The sequence below is a fragment of the Anarhichas minor genome, unplaced genomic scaffold (assembly GCF_050575085.1).
Source record: "Anarhichas minor isolate MPS153535 unplaced genomic scaffold, ASM5057508v1 ptg000073l, whole genome shotgun sequence".
Lineage (NCBI taxonomy): Eukaryota > Metazoa > Chordata > Actinopteri > Perciformes > Anarhichadidae > Anarhichas > Anarhichas minor.
This window is the reverse complement of record NW_027466519.1, coordinates 4,082,189-4,103,037: the sequence shown is the minus strand read 5'-3', so window position 1 is coordinate 4,103,037 and position 20,849 is coordinate 4,082,189. Positions and strand designations below refer to the sequence as shown.

Genomic DNA, 20,849 nt, shown 5'->3' with positions numbered 1-20,849 from the left:
TTTGGGCAAATATGGCAGAGATGAGATATACACTGTATGCTTGAGGAGGCAGAATCTTTGTAGGTTAGAAATAAAAAAAATGGCACTTTTCTGCATTCAGAGACCATTTCTACCAACTGGCTGGCAGTATATTTGAAAGAGAAAGGCAAATGCTTACCACACACCCTTAAGCAAAAGTACAGACACTATTTTTTGACAAGTTCAAGACCCTGGCATGCACTACATTGCTTACTTTGGATCTGTAATTCTCACACACCTACAACAAGATTCAGTACAAAAAGTGTTCGTTTTTTGTTTTTTTTTGCATTCTGTCCATTATACCAGATTCAAACTTTGTTCTCTACACTTTTTCTGTGTAAATACTTACATCCCCTACTGTGTGTTCAAGTCCATCTGACCAGGCTGCATCTTAATACATCTTGGAAAACGAGGCACTTAGTATTCAGCCACATAACGTCAGAAGTGAGTTATCGCGTCCCTATGTGCACTCCAAATATGTACATGTGGTACAATTTACAAAAACTGTGATCATGAAAACTGGGCTCTAGTTCCATTCTAACCCCTCCTTTTGATTTATTGTTGTCACATTACTCACCGTGTCCCTTAGTTGTCATGGTGGAAGTTTAAGACGCATTTAAAATAGTTCCTAATAATGTTCTCTGGTCAGAATTTGGGGGATTACCCCCCAAAGTAAAAGCTGATGAAGAAAAGAGAATTTGGTGAAAGCATCAACATGATCAAGTTGAAACTCTTCTCTCACCCGTACGGCAACCACAAACAAAATGAAACGTACAAAAATAAAAACAGTGTTGTGAGTAGCCGTATTAACGCCAGGACTGAGGCTTTCAGATCAGTCTGAAGCACACACAGTTTCACTCAACGAATGAGGAGGTTTTGGCTTTTATCTTCTGCTCCATCACTGATTTTAAAGGCCAAGGCAAAAATACTTAAGGGTCTTCACAGGTGCTATGATTTCCAGTGCAAGTAAAGGGGGTAGAAAGAGTCATCAGTGTATTTTTTATTCCTTAAAAGTTTGTTGTATAAAAAAGTAGAGCAACACTACAAAGCTGGAATGATTTCGGATACCCTTTTACAGCACTTTCCACTGGCTTTTTCCTTAATATCTTCCCTTCTATTCCCATCAGCGCCTTGGACCCGACGAGAGCGCTGTGCCACACTGACGAGCTGCCCGTCCTCGGTTAGCACCAGTCCTCTTCCTCCCGCTCCCTGAGACTTCCCGTTCCTCGGCTCCCAGGCACGGACGCAGAGTTGACCCCGAGGGTGAAGTGGTACCCGTTGGGAACCACCCCCGCCCCCCTACCCTGCGCGCCGGCCGCTGTGACGGGCGCAGCGGCGGTTCCGTGTGAAGTCGAGGCCGTGGTGGAGGCAGCGGTTCTGGCGGAGCGTGCCCCTCCGTGGCTGCTCACAGTGTCCTGGAAGTCCTCTTCAAGGAGGGCCTGGTGAGAGGCGACCTGCGACTGTCGGTTTAAATTAGGGTCCGAACCGATGCGGGTGACCGGTATCGGGGACTCGTCGGTGCCCCAGTGTAAGCGCTCATGCTCTGAAATGCCACGGCTGAAGCGAGTCTGGTGCCCCGTCGCAGCGGTGCTGGCACCGGACTGGAGAGGCGAGGAGTTGGCGGTCTTGTAGGTCACGGCGGGACGAGGGGTTAGGGGCGTCTGTGGGAGCTGCCTGCGACCGCGGCCTGGAGTGCTTGAACCAGAGGGGAGCGTTCCAGGGCCAGCTTTGACCACACTGCTACCATGCTGAGGAAACACACAGTAGAGTTATTTTGCTTTAGGGCCAAGGTACTTCTCCACATACAGTGAGGGCTGTAAGTAAACAAACTAGAGGTTAAAGAGCAACATAAAACCCCCTGGAAATCTAGTTTTCCCTGACCTTAAATATAATGTCACTTCTCACCTTGCTGCAGTGATGCAGAAGTGTACTCCAGGGTGACTCAGCACACCGTGACATCACTGTTGGGTGTGGTTACAGGTGCAACCGAGCACATTCCTGACCACACGCAACCACAGCCATCATCACCGTTGTTCCAGAGGTGAAACAAGCTTTTACTCAGACAGGCTGGTGTTAAGTTACTCTTTACAGTTCCAAATTGTAGCGTTCATTTTAACAGTCTAGTCTAACAATTGCAGCCGTTTTGATGTATAATCTACCAAATTTTATAGTTTGGGTTGGTTTTATTCTGTCACAATAAAACAGTGTCTAGATAACTTACCGCTGTTTGGCTATAAAAGCTTCTTAGGTAATGTATAGAATCATTGTTCTGCTGCGTTGTCGTAAAATTGGGAGTGCACTGAATATAAAGGGCAACAATTCCTACACTGTTGGCCAAGTTTGGATGTGAACACCCTAAAACTAAAGCTGAAATACAGCCCTAAAACCTCATAGTCGCTGTTTCTTATTCAAATCCAATGTGCTCGGGTACAGAGCCAAAAGAATAAAACATGTGTCACCGCCCAAAATACTGACAGAGCACAGGGTGTTCACGACAAGCTCGCTGTTAATCACTACGTACAGCGTGGCAGGTAACTGACCTGTTTGACAAAAACAGCGTCCTGTCCCTCTCCGGGAGACGTGGATCGGCTGGGCCCGGCTGACTTGGTGTGACACTGCTCCCTGCTGCCGTAACGCTCGCAGGAGTAGTAGCGCTGCTTCTCTCCTGCCGAGGAGTGGTGCCTCCTCTCGTGAGGCCGGCTGCGGTCCCGCTCCCTCGCCCGCTCTCTGGACAGACCTTCAGCTGAAGGGTCGGTGAACGAGTCTGGAGGATGGCAGCATCAGATTAAATGAGATAGGGCAGGTAGAAAACACAGAGCTCTCACTTTTATCATCTCGTCATCTCTTCTGAATGTGGAGACAAAATGAAACTTTCAGTCAGCATAGTTTGAGATTAAAGCTTCCCTGTGGAGTTTTTGAACGCTTGTGGCCCTGTGGAGCCATGTCTTTACGAATGGGTCTTCATTTTATTTCAATCACAAGGAACACGATTTCATATTTCTACAGCCAGTTACACACTTCTGCATTGATTGACAGTTGGCGGCCATAACAAAGTAAGTGTAGCAATGCTTTCAATTAAAAGCAGAGAAGAAGAAGACTGAAAGTTAATAAACAGATGTAAACAATGCAACTGCACAATACAACTCCGCTAGCTTCATTTTTCATTCATTCAAATGACAGGTATCGTATATGTTGCTTTCAACCATTGGTCTTAGTGTCCTCCCACTGGGGGTTACCAGAGTCAGACATTTAGCATGCAATATAGACGTCATCAATCTGATTTTAAGAATGTAAAAATGGCTAGATAAAGATGCCTTCACCTGGATGAATGCATGTATGGATTGAATGTGTTATAACTCTGTTATGCTGTTCATTCTGTACACATGACATCTATTGCACTGCTGTCCATGCTGGGAGAGGGATCCCTCCTCTGTTGCTCTCCCACAGGTCTCTCCCTCTTTTCTCCCCGCTAAAGGGTTTTTTGGGGGAGTTTTTCCTCTTCCGATGTGAGCGTTCCGGGACAGAGGATGTTGCATGTGTACAGATTGTAAAGCCCTCTGAGGCAAATTTGTGATTTTGGGCAATACAAAAATAAATTGAATTGAATGAAGTGCAAGTATCTTAACTTGTTTGGACAAACAGACTCCAAACATGTTAGTTGGCCTGTAAGTAAATACAGGTTACATGTCACGGTACGACACAGAGCATCATTTACATGCTGTACAAATGCAAACAAAGTCAATGGAAATATACAAACAAATCAAAGCAGTTGTAGATCTACAACATGTAAAGAAGACACATCTTCTGAGGTTACAACATGTGGTCCAAGAGGAGGACACACTGTGTCTGAATTCAGCCGGCTCATTATCTCGTAGTGAAAGGGAACACTGGCGCTTCTCGTCTCAGCCAAATGATTTATGCAACATAGTGATCCAGTTTTCAGTTCTGCGCTACGGATCATGTTTTTGTACCGTGAGCTATTATTACACAATATTACATTACACCTCTAATTAAAGGCAAATGGCTCATCTTTGTGTGTCTGCGTGTGTCTATCTAGACCACGGGTGTGTGGCATAAAGCAAAGCACTGTGGTGAAATTACTCTCTGGAATAACTCCAGTTTTCAGATTAAAACCGCGATGACAGGAACACAGAAGCCTATTCATCATTCTGATGTGTCACATCTGCCTCCAGAATGACAAGCTTTGAGGAGTGAAACTCTCCTTGCTGCTTCTCTCAATTCGGTAGATGAAGAGGGGGCTGCTGGATGTTCTGCTATCTCACCAAGAGGTTCTCATAAATCTAGTGCTGGACCTGTCCACTGTGGCCTTTTATCTCAGCAATAAAGCCCAGCTGCTGCCCTCCAGTGTTAACATATAAAAAAAAACACCCTGCCACCAGCTCTCAGGCTGTAATCGCTCTAGCAGACGACCCCTGATGGCTAACAAAGCGTGGACATAACCCGCTATACTGCAAAAAATAATAGAGCGTCCTGAAACCTGGAAATGAGTCAACATTGTTGCGTTCCGGTTCCCTCGTCTTAAAGTCAATGTTTTGTTTAATGGGTTTTTGGTTAGATGGCAGAAATAAGGTCTTCGTCAAAAGAAGCTCAATATATTTTAACGTTTTGTTCTACGACATGAAATACTTCAGGTAATACGGGACTTGTAAATTTTGGAGCTCTTACCCGTCTTAAAAAAAGTTGGTTGCTAACAAGTGGCTAAATGAGACATTTGACGTTAGCCATTTACTTCTGCGATTGCATTCGGGCTTAAATACCACAAAAGGTGGTGTTCATTTGTGAAGATTATCTTGCTGAACAAAACACTTATTTCTTTTCTTTTGTCAAGGGAACCAGTGCAATGCTATTCCGGGGTTGGCCTTCAAAAAAAAACGGCATCACTGCAGCTCTCAATATGATTAGGTATTACGTTGCATTAATCAGCCTTAAAATGTTGCTCACTTTCCATGCACATATATGATAAGTTTGGATTATTCTTGGTGGTGCATTTATGGACACTGTAACAATGTGTCACCTAAGATTTAAGAGCTGGCTCAAGAAAAGTAAACCCAACATGGGCAGTGTGATAAGGATTATATGAACTACGGATTTCTTGAAATGAAAGGGTTACCGTTACTGCTCAGCTGACTCTGAAGTGTCTGAGCATCCTTGAATGCATCAACACGCCTACTTGGCTTGGATGTTATTGCTTTGATGTAACTGCTTTCATGCATATTAGTCTGACAGAACACAGGCGACCTGTAGTGACGGTCTGCTGATCCGATAAATAAGGGGGACGGGGGTGACCACAATCCTCTTTGGAAGATCACCAGCTTGTACTGAATGCTGACAAGACTAAATGTGTTGTATTCTGAGAAAGTTTTCATCCCAGCAATCCATACACTCAATAGTACTGAAATTGAAATTGTCAAATCGTATAAATATCTGGGAATTTGACGAGACAGGCAAAGTCTCACTTTCAAACAGCATGTGGAGCAAGTGGCACAGAAAGTAAAGATACAAATTGGTTTCTTATATTGGAATGAATCACTTTTGTGTCTTGAGGGCAGAAAAGCAATCAGTCAGTCACCGTGCCTGTGCTTGACTGTGAAGATATCCTTTGTTCTCACGCTGCTCACTCTGCCTTTAAACATCTTGTCATTGTGCTTTGTGTTCCATGACAGAATACAATCTATGGTACTCATCACTGTGTACTATATACATAAGATATACTATATACTATAAGAATAAGAAGACTGGTCCTCACTAGCAACAACAGGAGAGCTACGTTCCATACATTTCTAGTTACTCCTCGTGCAAAGACTGAACTTAGGAACACTGCCTGCTGGATGATTTTAAACTTTTCTCTTCAACCATATTGATTGATGTCTGTGATTGTCTCTGGTGCTGTATGTGCTTTTATTCTGTCTGGCTTTATCCTCTGTACATTATGAACTTTTGTCTGTCTGGTTATGTTTGCTGTATGGATTTGTCCTTTTGTTATGTCTGGCAGTGTTTGTTTGTTTGTCTTTCTCTCTGCTGCACTCTGGTCTCTCTTGCAAAAGATATATTGATCTCGATGAGGTTTCAAATTCACTTTCTTGTAGGGTGGCTCATTTTATTTCCATGAATTTTACAAATAACCCCAAAATTCAGCTTGAGTGCGAAACGTGACCTCATGAATGGCAAACAGCCAATAACTGCTTTTATTATACCAGGAGATTTTCACTTGGACATTCAAAATCTCTTTTGCAAGGGAGTCCTGGCCAAGACGCGTGTGTGTCGAAAGTACAACAAATGGAATTGAGATGTACTGTACAATATATACTACGTCTTTTTACAGTATGTGAGAAGTATGAATAAACAGTGTGGGTGTATGTCAAACAAAGACAAAACGTTTTTCTTGATGTGGCACAGCTTGTTTCCGTTTCATTTTTCTTTTATGAAGAAAATGTAAGTTTAACCCTTTTAAGTTCAATTGTGCAGCTCCAAGTGTGAAGTCTTTAAAGCCCAGTCTACATTCTATAAATGTAACTGTTAAGGCCAGAGGGAACAAAGGGAGCAACTGATAGAAAAAAGGAGAAAGGAGATTTTCCTCTGAGAGCTCACAAGTCTTTCTGCTAATCAGATGGAAAGCCTGACATGTAAAATCCCTGGTTGAAGCGCAGCAGAAACCCCTTCACCTACATAACCCGATCATGGAACTTTAATCCGATAAAGAATTTCTGCAGCTACGTTGAGACATCCAAGTAATCTACGAGGGAAGCCTGGCGAGCCATCGCCGTCTCTCCATGAAAGAGACAGTGATGTTTCTATGTGGACACTGCTCGCTGCATTATATGAATTAATATTGCTGTGATAAAGGAATTAATCTCTCGTCAACCTAAACATATGCACCTCAATTGACTATTTGAATTACTTTGTTCATGATATTAAGCTCTATGTGATGACATATTTCTTTAATTTTCCCGTCTCTCATTGAAATAAATGAGAGGGAATGCATTTTATTCATGCAGTGCTAATGTCAGTTCCATGACCTCAGAGTTCAGTTACCTACAGTAGGATGATTGACAGCCTTTCATTGTCGCAATTTATAATCTTAACTCATCAAATTGAAGTGTGTTTCTGTCTCACCAACAGTGCTGGACGGCTGCATTGACTCAGCTCTATCCAGGGACTTCTGCTTCTTGTCTTTGTCCTTGTCCCTCCGTCTATGGCAGCGGTGGTGGTGGTGATGGTGGTGGGCTCTGTCCTGGCCGTCGACTTGGGCCAAGCCGGGCCGGTCCAGGTCATACTCTGACAGACCGACCTCCTGGTAGCGCTGCGGCGTCAGCGAGGACGCCGAGCGCCTGATGGGACTGAGGTCAACGATCGGCTACGAGTGGAAGAGAAACGTGAAGAAGCATGAGGAGAAGGTACAGCGGAGCAGAGGGGGCGACCGTGGTGGTTTTACCCAAACCACTTGTACTGGATCACCAACATATCCACAACACACAAATCTACCGACGTTCTACCCGTTCTTCTCCAGGCACAGATGTCAGAAACATTAGAGAAGAATGAACACACTTGAATACTTACTGTTTCAGAACTTACATGATTTGTAAGCTAGCAGCTGTCTCTGCTAGTGAACAAAGAAGAGGTGGGGTGTTGACACTGGCCTTTGTGGCATTTTCAATATGCAACTTCTCGTGTAATCTTTCTGTTAATAGCCAACACTTGCTAATCAACACTTTATATTTTACTTAATGGAATACACCACTAAAAATAGATGCCTATTTCAGAAGGAATTATGTCAATGTATCTTTTTTTGCATGGGCACCGTTGTTGCATCTTGGGCTTAACGCCACCGAAGACAATTGTAATTGGTTTAAAAAAAACAAAAAAACGCAGCATTTGTTTCCCTCAATGTGAAACGATGAGGGTTTTGGACTGGATCTAACTTTAGATCTGCTCTATATTTGATTTCAGGTGGTTTTAATGGGAGTGATGCCTTTTCTGTTGCTCATTCCATGTGACATTGTTTTTCTGCCTTGTTCATGCCAGTGATATCTGCAAAAGGAGGTGTAAACTGCTGTTTGATACTCAAAGCTTTAAACCTGCAATAACAGGCTTTTTGGCCACTTGGTGGCCACGGAAACAAGTTATGAACACAACATTTACATATATCATCTTTTGAGTTGATATAACCAACTTGTTCACAAACAGTTGCTTATTTACACATCCAGCAGTTACAGAGCAACATTATCATTGTCATTTGGAGTTGTGTTTCTGGCCACCTATAAATATATATCTCTCTCTTGACACATTATATCCACCAGCTAGTCGCCAACCGTACCATTCTGCTGTTTGGTGCCGAGCAGGTTGTGTATGGTTACTGCTTACTGCTCACTATAAAAGCTCTGTGAAGCTAAAGGGAGCTGCCTATTCAGCTGATAATTCTCCGTAGTTTCAGCACAAGCAACCCCTTTCACATTGTCACATTGTTCAAACATCGTCATGGGATATATTGTTATTGTAACATGTTGATTATAGGGCCTTTAAGTATTCAGAGGTGTTTTCCTTTTAAATTTTACATTCACCAATTTCCCTCCAGAGAGTAATTCTTTACCTAATGCTGTGAGGACATTGACACGCACCCCACCTCATTCTTATCTGACTGACTGGTACAGCTACCAGGTAACAAACTGATGTGATAGGGAACAGGACTAGCAGCTACGTTACCACCCCACCTGCTGGTTACTGCCTAGATTATATCTGATGATTTTAGGTACTTAGATATTTGAGGATTTTAGTATTTACCTTGATTCGTCTCGTGCTAACATGTATTTAGTCATGATAAGAAAACCTGAATGAATTTGATTGAATTGCTCTTTCACAGACAGGGGTAGGGTGGTTGTGCCGTTCCTCTTGTTCCTACCCCACAGCTTAGCCTGTAGCTGAAGTCATGGACAACAATATCACAACACTACGGAAAGTATCCATATTACAAAGTAATTTATCTAGTAAGCAGTCTTAGAATCTTACTTTTGAGATAAATGTCATAATATGCTATTAAAAAGAGAGAAAAACAATCCCTCTGTTTCTTTCAAACTAATAGAAGAGTCTGAAAATGAGGGTAAATAAAAGATTCAAGAGATAAATCAGACTTGTTTAGTTCACTTTTGATTTCATGTGTGAAAAATAAGATTTTAAGACTGAAAGTAACATCAAATGACAGATAAGGTCGGACGGGGTTTTTGTTTAGTTATTTCGAAGAAAGAAAGCAGCAGTACTGTCCCGGCCTTGTTCCACAATCACAAACCAACTAACAAAAAATAAATAAAAATAAACTACACACTACTACACTACTACATAATGAAACTCACATACAGTACACATAACCAGATTTTACCAAAGTGTGGTACTGTACTGCTGTAGTAAATGGCTGTAAAGCGGGACCGAGTGCTTGACATACCCGGGATACACAATACAAATACTTTTCCAGGGATTTGGCTTTATTTTGTGGGCAATGTCAATTTGTGTGTTGCATGTAATGTATCTAAAAGCAATTTCATGGAATGACCAGAGTATACTGTATATGTAGGAGGGTCACTTTGTCCATGATGGCAGGAGGGTGTGAACTCTGCACTGAGATGAGAGGAGCGCATGGAGGCAAACACACACATGAGAGAAGAAGAAGAGGGAGAGGAAGAGAGGAAGAAAAAGAGAGCGGTGGCACAACAGGTGGTACATACTGCCAGGTGGGTCCCAGGGACGTGGCGAGGGTGGCTCCGCTATCAGACAGCACACACAAGAGGGAGGTGGGCAAAACATTAGCAGTGGGCATTGAAATTAGGACAAGGGGAAGACAGAAGATTAGAGAAGAGAGGCTCAGGCTGGGGATATTCTCTATTTTCTTATTACACATATAAACCGGATAAAAAGACCAAAACCAACAACGCCAATCCCACTAACAATTATTGTGTGTGTGTGTGTGTATCAAAGCCTGATATATCTTTTTCCTCTGTGCCAGAGAGCTCTATTGTTGTTAAAAACACATCAATGAGTCACACTGTTTCACTTGGTGACATGTTCCTTCATCACCATGAACACACACACCGTCCTGCGAGTGTAAATATTCAGTGGAGCACCAAATATGTATTACACAATTGAATATAGTCCCTGATAAATGCACTATTTTCTCCTATTTTAGTGACATTTGCTAAAATGTACAGTGCCCAGCTCTTTTATGAAATACTAAACAATTATTGGAAATATTTTGGGGGTTTGGTCTTTTCAGGGGATTTGTTGACAATAACAAAAATATAAGATAACACCAGCCTTACACTTTAAAGAGAAAGAGAGAGCGGGAGATCAAAATGCAACATAAACACAAGGAAAGCACGTGTTTAGTGTTGTGGTAGAGAGCAGGGTGACAGAGAGAGAGTGAGGGAGACAAATACAGAGAGAGAGAGAGAGAGAGAGAGAGAGAGAGAGAGAGACAAACAGGGAAACTAAACAGACAAGATCAGACAGGTGAGACAATCCAGGAAACAGAGAAGTGATGGACAGAAAAATCATCCTGACATGATATCAGTATGCAACAGACAAGTGCAGCTACTGAAACTCACAGAATGACAGTAAGACAAGTCAAAATAAATAAATAGATCAATGTGAAATTCATAAAGAAATAAATGGATCCCTGCATGCGGGCAAAAGCTAAGTTGTTACATTAGAACATTGTATGGAATATAAAAAAGATGGATGATCATTTTATTAGTGAGGTCAACTAAATACATTTAAAACATTTTCAAAATAGCATCCTTTAGATTTTCTACAACAATTCATCTTTTACATGATCAGGTTAGTGTGATGAAGGTCAATACTTACTGTAGCAGGTGAATACAGTATCTGTATTCCATCTAGTTTAAATACAACAGGGCTGAATGAAATGTATCATTTGATTTGTCTGACCTGGACAATCGGATATCAGGAATTGTAGATGACAGCAAAGCAGCACTGAGGCTGGGTTTCATTTCTGTCACAAGTCAAGAACTCTCACTGCAGCTCGACTGGCCGTCCAGTCTCCAAATATCCAATATTCCTGCCTTCTCTTGCAAATAAGTAAAACTGGCACACCTTTAATCAGCCATCGACATAAGCGGTGTAGCAAGAACTGGGCAGAGGCCGAGATTTTAGGCGGTATTGTGGAGAAAACACAAAGCGGTCAGCAGTTTCTTTCATAGTCACAGATAATTATGTCTCTGGCTAACATAATAGCTTTACTCTGTTTCTATTCTGCAGTAATTTAATAACTGTGTAATTATATAAATCAACTACTCAACTACCAACTAAGTTTTGCACTTTGCTGAGACCGCCTATCTTCAATTTCCTCCTCTGTGATGATTGTGAAACTGTGAGCCTGGAGAGGTCAAGCAGAGGTAAGCAGGATGAACTGATGTGGACTGACAGAGAGCGACTCTGCTCCTGTTAGCTCACGGCTGCTTTCACTGAACGGCTAGCACTCAGCATTGCACCAGCCTTTCTCAGCCGCCTGTTCACTGCCAAACAAACACATTTTAACATTTACATTGCAGAAGACATTGTTTGATTATTTCTTCAAGACAAATCTAAGGTATCCACAGTGTCTGCGTTTCTTCAAACCTGAAATTAGCACAAGAACGCTGCTCAAACAAAACAACCGCGAGCGAGCCAACGAGATCTTTTCTGTGAGCAGTAAAAGGAGAGGCACCGAGGAGCTTACGTAGTACTCAGCGTTGAGTCGGGGCAGAGAGGCCGCTCTGCAGTGGGCTTCCAGGCTCGGATAGTCGTCTGCATCCGATATGTTTTCAACCTGCTGCAGTTCAACAAATTCCTGCCGGAAAAAGCGGAAGTAGTACGTTTGTATGTATGTTTGGAGGCAACCCAGCCGACACAGACAGTCGGAGGGTAAAATAACATTTAGCTGGTGTTGGTGTACCTGAGGTCTGGTGGAATACGGCACATCCTCGGACTGGCCTCTCTGTAGTTTCCTCCGGACTTTGGGCCTCTGCTGTGCTGCCTGAGAGACATCTCCTGACTGGGAATGTTTGATGGCACTTCTCTGGGTTAGTCTGTGTACGAACACACAAGAGCTCGGACTGTAGTATTGACAGCTGATCAGTGCGGTAGGATTAGTTGTAAACTTTACAACCATATGGATGTGTCAACTGAATTACAGATTCAGTAAATGCTCCTAACTAACCAGTGCAAACACGATGAATTCCTGTGTGTCAATTGTACATTTCCATACAGGAAAGTCAATCATTTTTAACAGCCGAATTAAGGGACCTGCTAAAGCCAAGGGACGGGGACAAATAACGAGCTGTTAATGTCGTGTCACCCGAGGGTCGAACCGTCACTGACATAAAGAAGAAATGGTTCCATAAGAAAAACGTCTCGACACAGCAAGGCCATCGATAAAGGGGGTCAAATAATTAAAGATGTTCATAGTGATATTGTAGTGTTATACAATAGCATCAACGGCCAACTTAAATTAATGGTGATATCAGTAGTTTATGAATAAATCTAGAATTATATTAGCCTATCATTTGAATTGCAGAAGCAACAGGACAATGTCAACATAATTATTAAGTTGAATTTATATAGGGTTAAAAGTCAAAGTCAAAATTGCTTCGAGGAAACTTGGATAACAGCGGACTAATTGCACATGGCTCCTACGACAGTTCTGGACCACTCTTACATTTTGTTCATACCAAAGAGGATATTCAAGTGGTTTCATTCATGAGGCCTGTTGTCTTGTACTTAAAGTAAATATTACAATATGAATTAAACAACAGCTCTGCCCATGTTGTGGATATATTATGTGTATATGACAGATAAGACAGTCACTCACATCGTGTCCCTGTTAACCGAGGTGATGCTGGTAGTGGGCAGTGCTTCAGGCTTGGCTTCTGGCTCAGGCTGAGGTGGGAGGGGCTGTTTGGGGCTGCAGATCGGTGGCACTACTTCCTGTATGTGAGGGAGGGGCAGCATAGGACGGAACAACGCCCCCAGTTTACTCTGCAGGACAGATCGACAACAGAGAGAGTTAATGTGGAGGAGTAGGAGGTCAGACAAGCTAATGAAAATCATCTGTCTTAGTGTTTTTATTTATTTTAATCTTCAGACTTCAAAAGCCATTTTGGTTAAAAATGGAGGAGGACTGAGAGCTGTAGAGCACAGTGTAGAAGATAAGGCTTATGTTATTTTATGTCTTTGCTTTTCAACAAATCCTATGAACATATTTAGGGTGAATATCTTAAGACAAGAAGTTTATGTATTGTTGAGTTAGGACTACAAAATCATGTTACACACAAAATGTTACTAACTCGATTTTGAATCAAAATATTGGATTATACCGCTCACTAGTACATGAGTGTTTTCACAACACACTGTACCTGGTGTCCCCCTGTATGCTGCTGCTGGAGTCTCTTGGCACAAGTCTGCTTATAGTAGTCGAAGATCATTAGAGCTGCGTAGACTTTCCCCACGGTCAGCTCGTTGTCTGGAGGACAGAGCAGAGGGAGAGACAGTTCCTCCATGTGGCCAGTAGATGGCGACAGATGAGCAACGAAATACAACTCAGAGAGGCGGATATGTACAGGATGTTAAAAACAAAGGCCCACACTGTAAACAAGCTACACCTTACCAACTTATTTGTACATCTACAACTTAAGTTTAGTGTCCAACACAAATCAAATTGTTTCAAGATATATGAGTGTCAGTGTCTTTAAAGAAGACAAAATAAGACGAGATGAACGAGAGTAGAGAAACTTGAATCAAAACACTTCTTGAAACCTTATAAAGAAGAAAGAGGAAATTAAAAGAAAAGACATTCAAAGATGAAGTTCTAAATACAAACAGGAAGCGGTGACAAGCAAACATCTGGGTTCCAGTAGAGCCCAGAAGAACCCAAACAGGACTGTGGCTCACATTTAGGTGGCGTCACCAGCAGGTCCACCGTCTTCTGCGACAGGCTGGGCCACACTCGGTGTATCTCCCTCTTCAGGTCGGCGTCGCACAAATGCTGCGCCAGGATGCCTGCGGACGGGCCCACAAACATGTCACGTCAAATCTGCACCACGGTCGATCACAGCCTTTTACATTTACAACAGAGCCGTCAGTCGGGCTGCAAGGGGGTTCTGGATTTTGTAGTTTTAGTCGCTCACCAGATGCCAGTTTGATCTCCAGGGCTGTGCGAATCAAGGCCATCAGCGTGGACGTGAAATGCACCGTCCTGTCTTCCGCAATGGGCATGTTCATCCTCACCAATCGCTGAAGGGAATGGAGTGAATCAGGAGCAAACAACAAGCAAATGAGGGAAAGGAGGCTGCATTAAAGATGTGACTTCAAGTCAAATTAAAGGATGGTACTTTCTACAGCAACAAAACTCGTAGTTTATGTCTTTCAAATGATAAATAATAATACATATTATTTTGTATGCATACAGAGGAACTTTACCAGTAATATAAAACAACTGGTGGAGAACATCCAGTTACATGTTGGGGCTGCAACTAATGATTATTTTTATTAACGATCAATAAGTGGATTATTTTTCTGATTACCGTCTTAATCGTTCAGTCGAGACCTTATCAGGAAATAGTGAGAGAAGCCCGTCACAAATTCCCAGAATAAAATTTGTCTCTTGTTTTGTCTCATCAAAAGTCCATAACCCAAAGATATACAATTCACAATGATATGAAACACATTTCATACTCACATAACTACCAGCAAATGTTTGGCATTCCTGTTTGTTAAATGGCGTGTTATATCATAGTATGGTTGTCGATTCATTCTCGCTCACACTACTACTCAATGAATCAATGAATCCTTTCAGTCCATCCTTTTTTTTTTTACCTAACAGCGCTAAACAGATGAAGCGCTTTGGGGCTGCTGCTGTTGCTATGACATTTTATGAGGTTTTTCCACCGGAAGCGTAGCATGCTTAAGGCTGAAATATGATTAACATGTGATGCTCAGCACTGTGAGCTCACAGAACATGCAAAGCTCCCACTGCTGCTGGAAACGTGCAGCAGCACGCCTTTGTTCTGAAAACAACGACTTCGAGGCCGGAGGTTGCTGTAAACACACAGCTCTATAGTGAGAAAACTATCCATCAAACTGTTGCTGTAGTTGACACACTGAAAAGATAAGTTCCCATGTTTTCAAGGCTATCTTTAAACACATGCAATATGTATATTGAAGGAGTTATAGATGTGACAGCACTGTAAAAGATGGGAGGCAAACTCCAGTCCTCGGTCGGTGCAAATGCGTTCTTAACTTGATTTGAAGCAAACATAACGTGGGTATCTTTAACATGGCAGTTATGTACAGGTTTATTGGCGGTGTTGTGTGCACTGTAAGAAAAAGGATCCCTACTTTATTTTGCTAACTCAGACTGCTGAAGCCTCATATTGGGTTTGGACTGTTGGTTGGACAAAACAAGCAATTCAAAAAGAGTTCCCTGAAAGGGATGGTTCTGATTTTTCGACGTGGTCACAGTGAGTGTATTATCTACAGTAGATGGCGGTAGGCACGCCCCAGTTTGGAGAACATGATTACCACCATGGAGCAAAGTCATGTACTGCTGTGGATGGCAGCACCAGCATAAAGAATTTTATCCACCTGAAAAAAGTCAGTTTTAATGTACACTATATTCGGAATACTTTTACTGCTTTAGCTAGCTGTCAATCAGCCCTTTCTGAGGGGAACTGAGGCCGTTATCTGCGCTCCCTTAAAAGCCACAGACTGCTTTGACAAAAATTGTAATTTTACCTTGCAGAACACGGGAGCTGCTGGTCTACTGATGCCTCGATCAGTTTGCTTGTCTGTGTTATTGTGTGACTTTGGTGAATCCAAACTCAAACACCAAAGTCACACAATAGCACAAACCAGCTGTTATTGCTCTGCTCCTGAGCTGGTACTTCTGTCTGTTTCTCCAAACTGAGGGCGTGGCGAGCGCCATCTATTGTAGTTCATACAACGACTATGACCATTTTATAGACCAAATGATGAACTGGTTAATCAACATTAAAACAGTTACTGGCAGCCCTACATTGCAGTGTGCTGCTCAGTACTAAAACCTAGTAATGATTAGTAGCTAATTCTAGGCAGCATAAAGGCTCAATTATGATTAATTCATCAGTATTTCTATAGTATAAAACTTAAAATGTACCAGGCATTAATTTAAAAAAGAAAAAAACTAATCAGCATCAATCCACACATGCATGGCTTCTGGATCAATGCTGCAATTAATGAATGCGTACATGCATGCTTGAGTTAGTACAGCACATTGACAGTGAGGCTGGGGGGTTGGGGGGTGGTAGAGACATGTGCTCTTCTAATTAAAAGAAATATAGAACTGAAAGGCGAAAGCAAAAACCATCAGACACATTTGTGAAAAAAGGAAAAGTGTAGCTGATGGTTCCCTTCAAGGAACAAGTGTATGTACTGTGTGAGCGCAACAATGCGGATGAAGGGGTGGAGAGATGAGAGGCGAGAGGGGGAGGAAGGGGAGGAGAGTGTGCCTTAACTGGAAAGCATCTACGCATGTAAAGTCTTGCATCTTTTCCCCAGAAACAGAGAGTGGAAGAATGGCAGCTGCAGACCACGAGCATCAGACAAATAAAGAAACATATCATCAAAAAAAAGAAGCACCTATGCATATAGGACGCATGCTTGTCCTCACACACACACACACAGGTACACACGCTGAAGTTAGGATGAAGAAGAAGAAGAGAGGGAACAGATCCCTGGAGAGGGTGAGAGAAAGATCATCCAAAACAGAGGGTGAAGCTCAGCCTGAAGGCAGAACATGAGACTGGAAACGAGAGGGTAACGGTGAGCACCAGGGGACGACGTGTTCATTAGGGAGGTGAACAAGGAGCGCGATCAACAGAGTAGTGTGAGGGGAGGAGAAATAGAAAAATAGAGATGGGGAAATAAGCCTTGCTATCAGTGCATTGCTGGTCTCTCTCTCTCTCTCTCTCTCTCTCTCTCTCTCTCTCTCTCTCTTCATGCCTTTCTCTGCCTATTCACAAAAACAGGAGTTATATTTGGATACGTGACCACGTCAGACCCAGACATTTTTTAACTGGGGCAAGGGCAGGGCCGTTTTAACTGTGATGTATTTAGACAGCTGTGCGTGCACTGAAACCATACCCATTAAGTCTGCATGCTAAGAGGTGAGCAGCTGGCACAGGGACTACCTGAGGATTGTTGACTTCACTAATAGCAGTACATATAATCACGGGATAAATGTGCTAGGTTCTCCTTCATTTAAGTCAATGCGGAAGCTGATGAGAAGACGGTGAAAGTGTTCTTTAATGTCCCATCTCACAGTGTTGAGAAATCCCTCAATAATACCTCCTTTGCCAAATCTTCCATTTAATTTCACTGAAATCTGTGAGCAGGTGTTTACATTTTTTGGCCTTTAAGGGGATGGATAAACTCCAAAACAATGACCTATGTTCACATCCAGCACACACATTTGGAGTTGAGGTGCTATTCCACGTTATAAATCGACATCAATATTCACTCTCATTTTAACTCTAGTTTAGCAACTTCACCAAATTCAGTCGCATTTATCCTTATTCATGGAGTCCATGAACTTTGTCTGGCAGAGCAGTGCCTGGCACAGTCTGTGGGAACATTGGTTTTTGCCCCGGGCAAACATTTTATTATTTCAGGCAGACTGTAGACATCTGTGAGAACACAAAAATGCAACCTGGTGCTTGATAACAGGTAAAAATGTAAAAGACTTTTACCCGCAAGGATTTGCATACAAGCACAGAGTAGCCTACACTCCTGACATCATAAATGTGGCTAAGTCTCTACCAACTCCTGGAAAGCTGCCACATGTTCCACTTTCCTCTCCAGATAGTCGCTACCTTCGTCTGTCTGTCCCTTGATGCTGGGCAGCTAGAGTCCACAAGGTTTATTAGCTTGTTTGCTGAAAACAGCTGCTGGCTGCTGCTAGAATAAGGGTTGATGAGAGCGCAGAGACATGCTATTAAACCAAACCTACAAGCTGAAGCTGACTGAAAAGGCTAAGTGGTGATACGTCAAATGTTAAACTTTTGGCCTCTGGTAGATGAAATGCACAAACAAACCCTCATAGAGCAACACACAGAGCTTCACAGATGAACATAAAGAACAACACGGCAGCAGGCCGGAAGATACCGACTGTGACACACTGACAGAGGCCCGAAGATGTTTGACAGGTGGAAGCAGGGGAACCAGCAGTGACTGCGAGAGGGAGGGGGATGGAGGAGAGAGGGGTGATTCTACCTTATAGGCGACTCGAGGAGGACATTTCTTTCCCAAACCTAGCGGAGGGGACATGTCGCGGAGCATCTCGTACATATCGCGGTAAGTGATGCGGCCGCTTCCCGGGGGAAAGATGGTAGAAGGCCATGAAAGGAGGAATGAAGAGTTCCCCGGGTGATGGAGGGTTGGGATTAAACGGGGTACATAAAAAACAGAAAGTGACAAAAATCCAAAAGAGAGATTGGGAGGGGAAGGGAAGAGGAAAACACAGAAATCCTTGTTAATTCGATTTCCAGGATATCATGGTCTGGATTCAGGAATGGATTCCAGGAGGAGGAGGGAGGGAGGATGATCCAGAGGTATCCCTGTGCAGAGATACTGGATGGATGGGGAAGATATGCATTTGGGAACGAGAGTGCATTTTACGATAAAGACTTAATACACCGAAAATCTTTTGAGTATCAAACATTCACCCTCTGAAGGCTCTGAAAAGTTTGTACAATGGACTCCAATGGTAACCTAGTCTGGCTATGCTCCAACAACCTTTCCATCAGATAACAGTGAACAGTAAGTGATATCGTCTTTTATTGGACACATTATTCTTCCTTGTTAAAACCTGGCGCCTTGAGACAATTGACACAGTTCAGAAAGGACGTACGGACACTGAACATGTGGATCAACAGGGGAGAAGTGGATTATGCTGGAGGAGTGGTTGGAAAACTTTCTGTGGATGTTTTGATGTTTTCTCTCTAGCTTTTTTTGAGTCACTGGAATCCATTATAAATCAATCTGACTACAGGGATTCCCCTCATCAAAGGAGCAGCTACAAACTTTTCAGAGCTACCTTTCAAGGTTATTATTTCAGGGTCTACAGATAGATTTTCAGTGGAGTACTCCTTTAAGATGCCCTCTGTTTCTGCATGCTAAGAGACACTAGCAGTAACCAGCAGTTAGTGGAAACAAAGCACACAATGCTCTCTCTTCACTTCCCACTCTTCTATCACTTCCTGTGTTCAGAAGCAGGGGAACATATTAGACATCGCATTCGACGCCTTTTGTTTGAGCCTGACTTGCGGCATTGTTTCCTGCACTCGCCATGGTTACCTGCTAGCTGGTTAGTGGAGAGTCGATGCATGTCTGTATGCATGTGTGGTCGGGGCACCGCAGGGAATGAGAACAGACATTCACAGTCCGAAACCATCACAGTGCCTTTGAAAACAAAAGGACTGTGTGGGAGTGCAAACCTTATAAGCCACCCTGTTGGGGCACTTCTTCCCCAGGCCCAGGGGAGGCGAGATAAAACGCAACAATTTGTACATATCCTGATAGCATATCCTCCCGCTGTAAAAGATAAGACATGTTTAGATCACAGGTTAATTCATTACATATAGGCAATGTGTTACTTGTTGGCCGGCAGTAACACATAGGGAATAACTAGAGAAGCCGCAGCATGAAGAATACAGTAGACTATTGTTTCTGTTTTTATTTTTCTGACTAAAACTGTGATTTTATTGGTGTTTATTTTGACTATTGAAAGATGAAAAAAAAAAGAAAAAAAAAGAATCACATTTTCTTTTACTTTTTCATTATTTTTTCACAAAAGACCGCAGGGAAATTAGAAATATTTAGTTTTTGAGTGGGTTTTAGAAACATATTTTGTTTCAATAAGTGAAGGAGTGAAGTTTAAAAATAAATTTAAATTTGAGTTCTCAATACATTTTGTGAAAGTAAAAAGTTTTTACTTTCTTTCCCCAGTGTAAAGGTCAAACTTTTGGTTGAAAGCCCACTGTACACTTTCAGGAATACATTTCTGCTAGAGAATCCTTTATTTATCATTATTTTTGTTCTCTGTAAAGTGAACTAATATGTACATTTCTAAGTTGTACAATGTAAACTTCCCCTTTAAAACCCACACATTCCCCCAAAAAAGGAAATGGTTACGGTCGTGTGTTTACTGGAAACTAAAATGGTCGTTTTCTTCATGCAGCAGAAATCACAACAACTTTTGGATGTGCAAGGGACAGAAAACTGTAGAATCAGTTGAAACATATCTGCTCCTTTTACAGAAATATGTGAAAACAAGTCTAAATAAATAAATAAAGAAAAAAAGAGCACTAAATATACTGCTTCATCCTGACATAAAAATGAGTTAAAGCAGTTGAAGATCAGCTACTGTAAATACATCTCTGAGAGCAGCTAATGTTTATTCAAAGGAATAAATAATAAGTCCTCCCCCGTAATGTCTGTCAGGAGATGGCAATTTCATATTTCACATCTCACACCTCTCCTGGAGTCCTGACTCACTGACGAGGCTCCCGTGAAGCCTTCGTCACAATTTAATGAGCCTTACATAATCTGAGACAGATTACTTCTCCCACTTTCTCACGCAGAACTAGCATTGTGCTTCAGTCAAGTTAAACACTGTCGGTGTAAGGGGCAGAGAGGGCGCTGACATCAACCTGTATTACCCCCGTTGGAGGGATAGAAATACTTTCTCTTCACACTGCAGTGACAGACGGAGGAGAATTGGAGCCCGCCGGCTT

The 20,849-nt window shown here is 42.4% G+C and overlaps 1 protein-coding gene across 1 annotated transcript in view; it reads right to left on the bottom strand.

The window, feature by feature from the left end:
- Positions 1-876: 876 nt before the first annotated feature.
- cacna1bb (calcium channel, voltage-dependent, N type, alpha 1B subunit, b) overlaps positions 877-20,849 on the bottom strand; it is a 140,436-nt gene continuing 120,463 nt past the window's right edge. The window contains exons 41-51 of the mRNA XM_076079823.1: positions 19,551-19,647; positions 14,208-14,313; positions 13,972-14,079; positions 13,437-13,543; positions 12,893-13,059; positions 11,978-12,110; positions 11,762-11,872; positions 9,753-9,791; positions 7,153-7,393; positions 2,559-2,782; positions 877-1,766 (exon numbers count right to left, since the gene is read on the bottom strand). Of these exons, the coding sequence (XP_075935938.1) occupies positions 1,200-1,766; positions 2,559-2,782; positions 7,153-7,393; positions 9,753-9,791; positions 11,762-11,872; positions 11,978-12,110; positions 12,893-13,059; positions 13,437-13,543; positions 13,972-14,079; positions 14,208-14,313; positions 19,551-19,647 (1,900 nt within the window). The 3' untranslated portion in view covers positions 877-1,199. The remainder of the gene's footprint in view (positions 1,767-2,558; positions 2,783-7,152; positions 7,394-9,752; positions 9,792-11,761; positions 11,873-11,977; positions 12,111-12,892; positions 13,060-13,436; positions 13,544-13,971; positions 14,080-14,207; positions 14,314-19,550; positions 19,648-20,849) is intronic.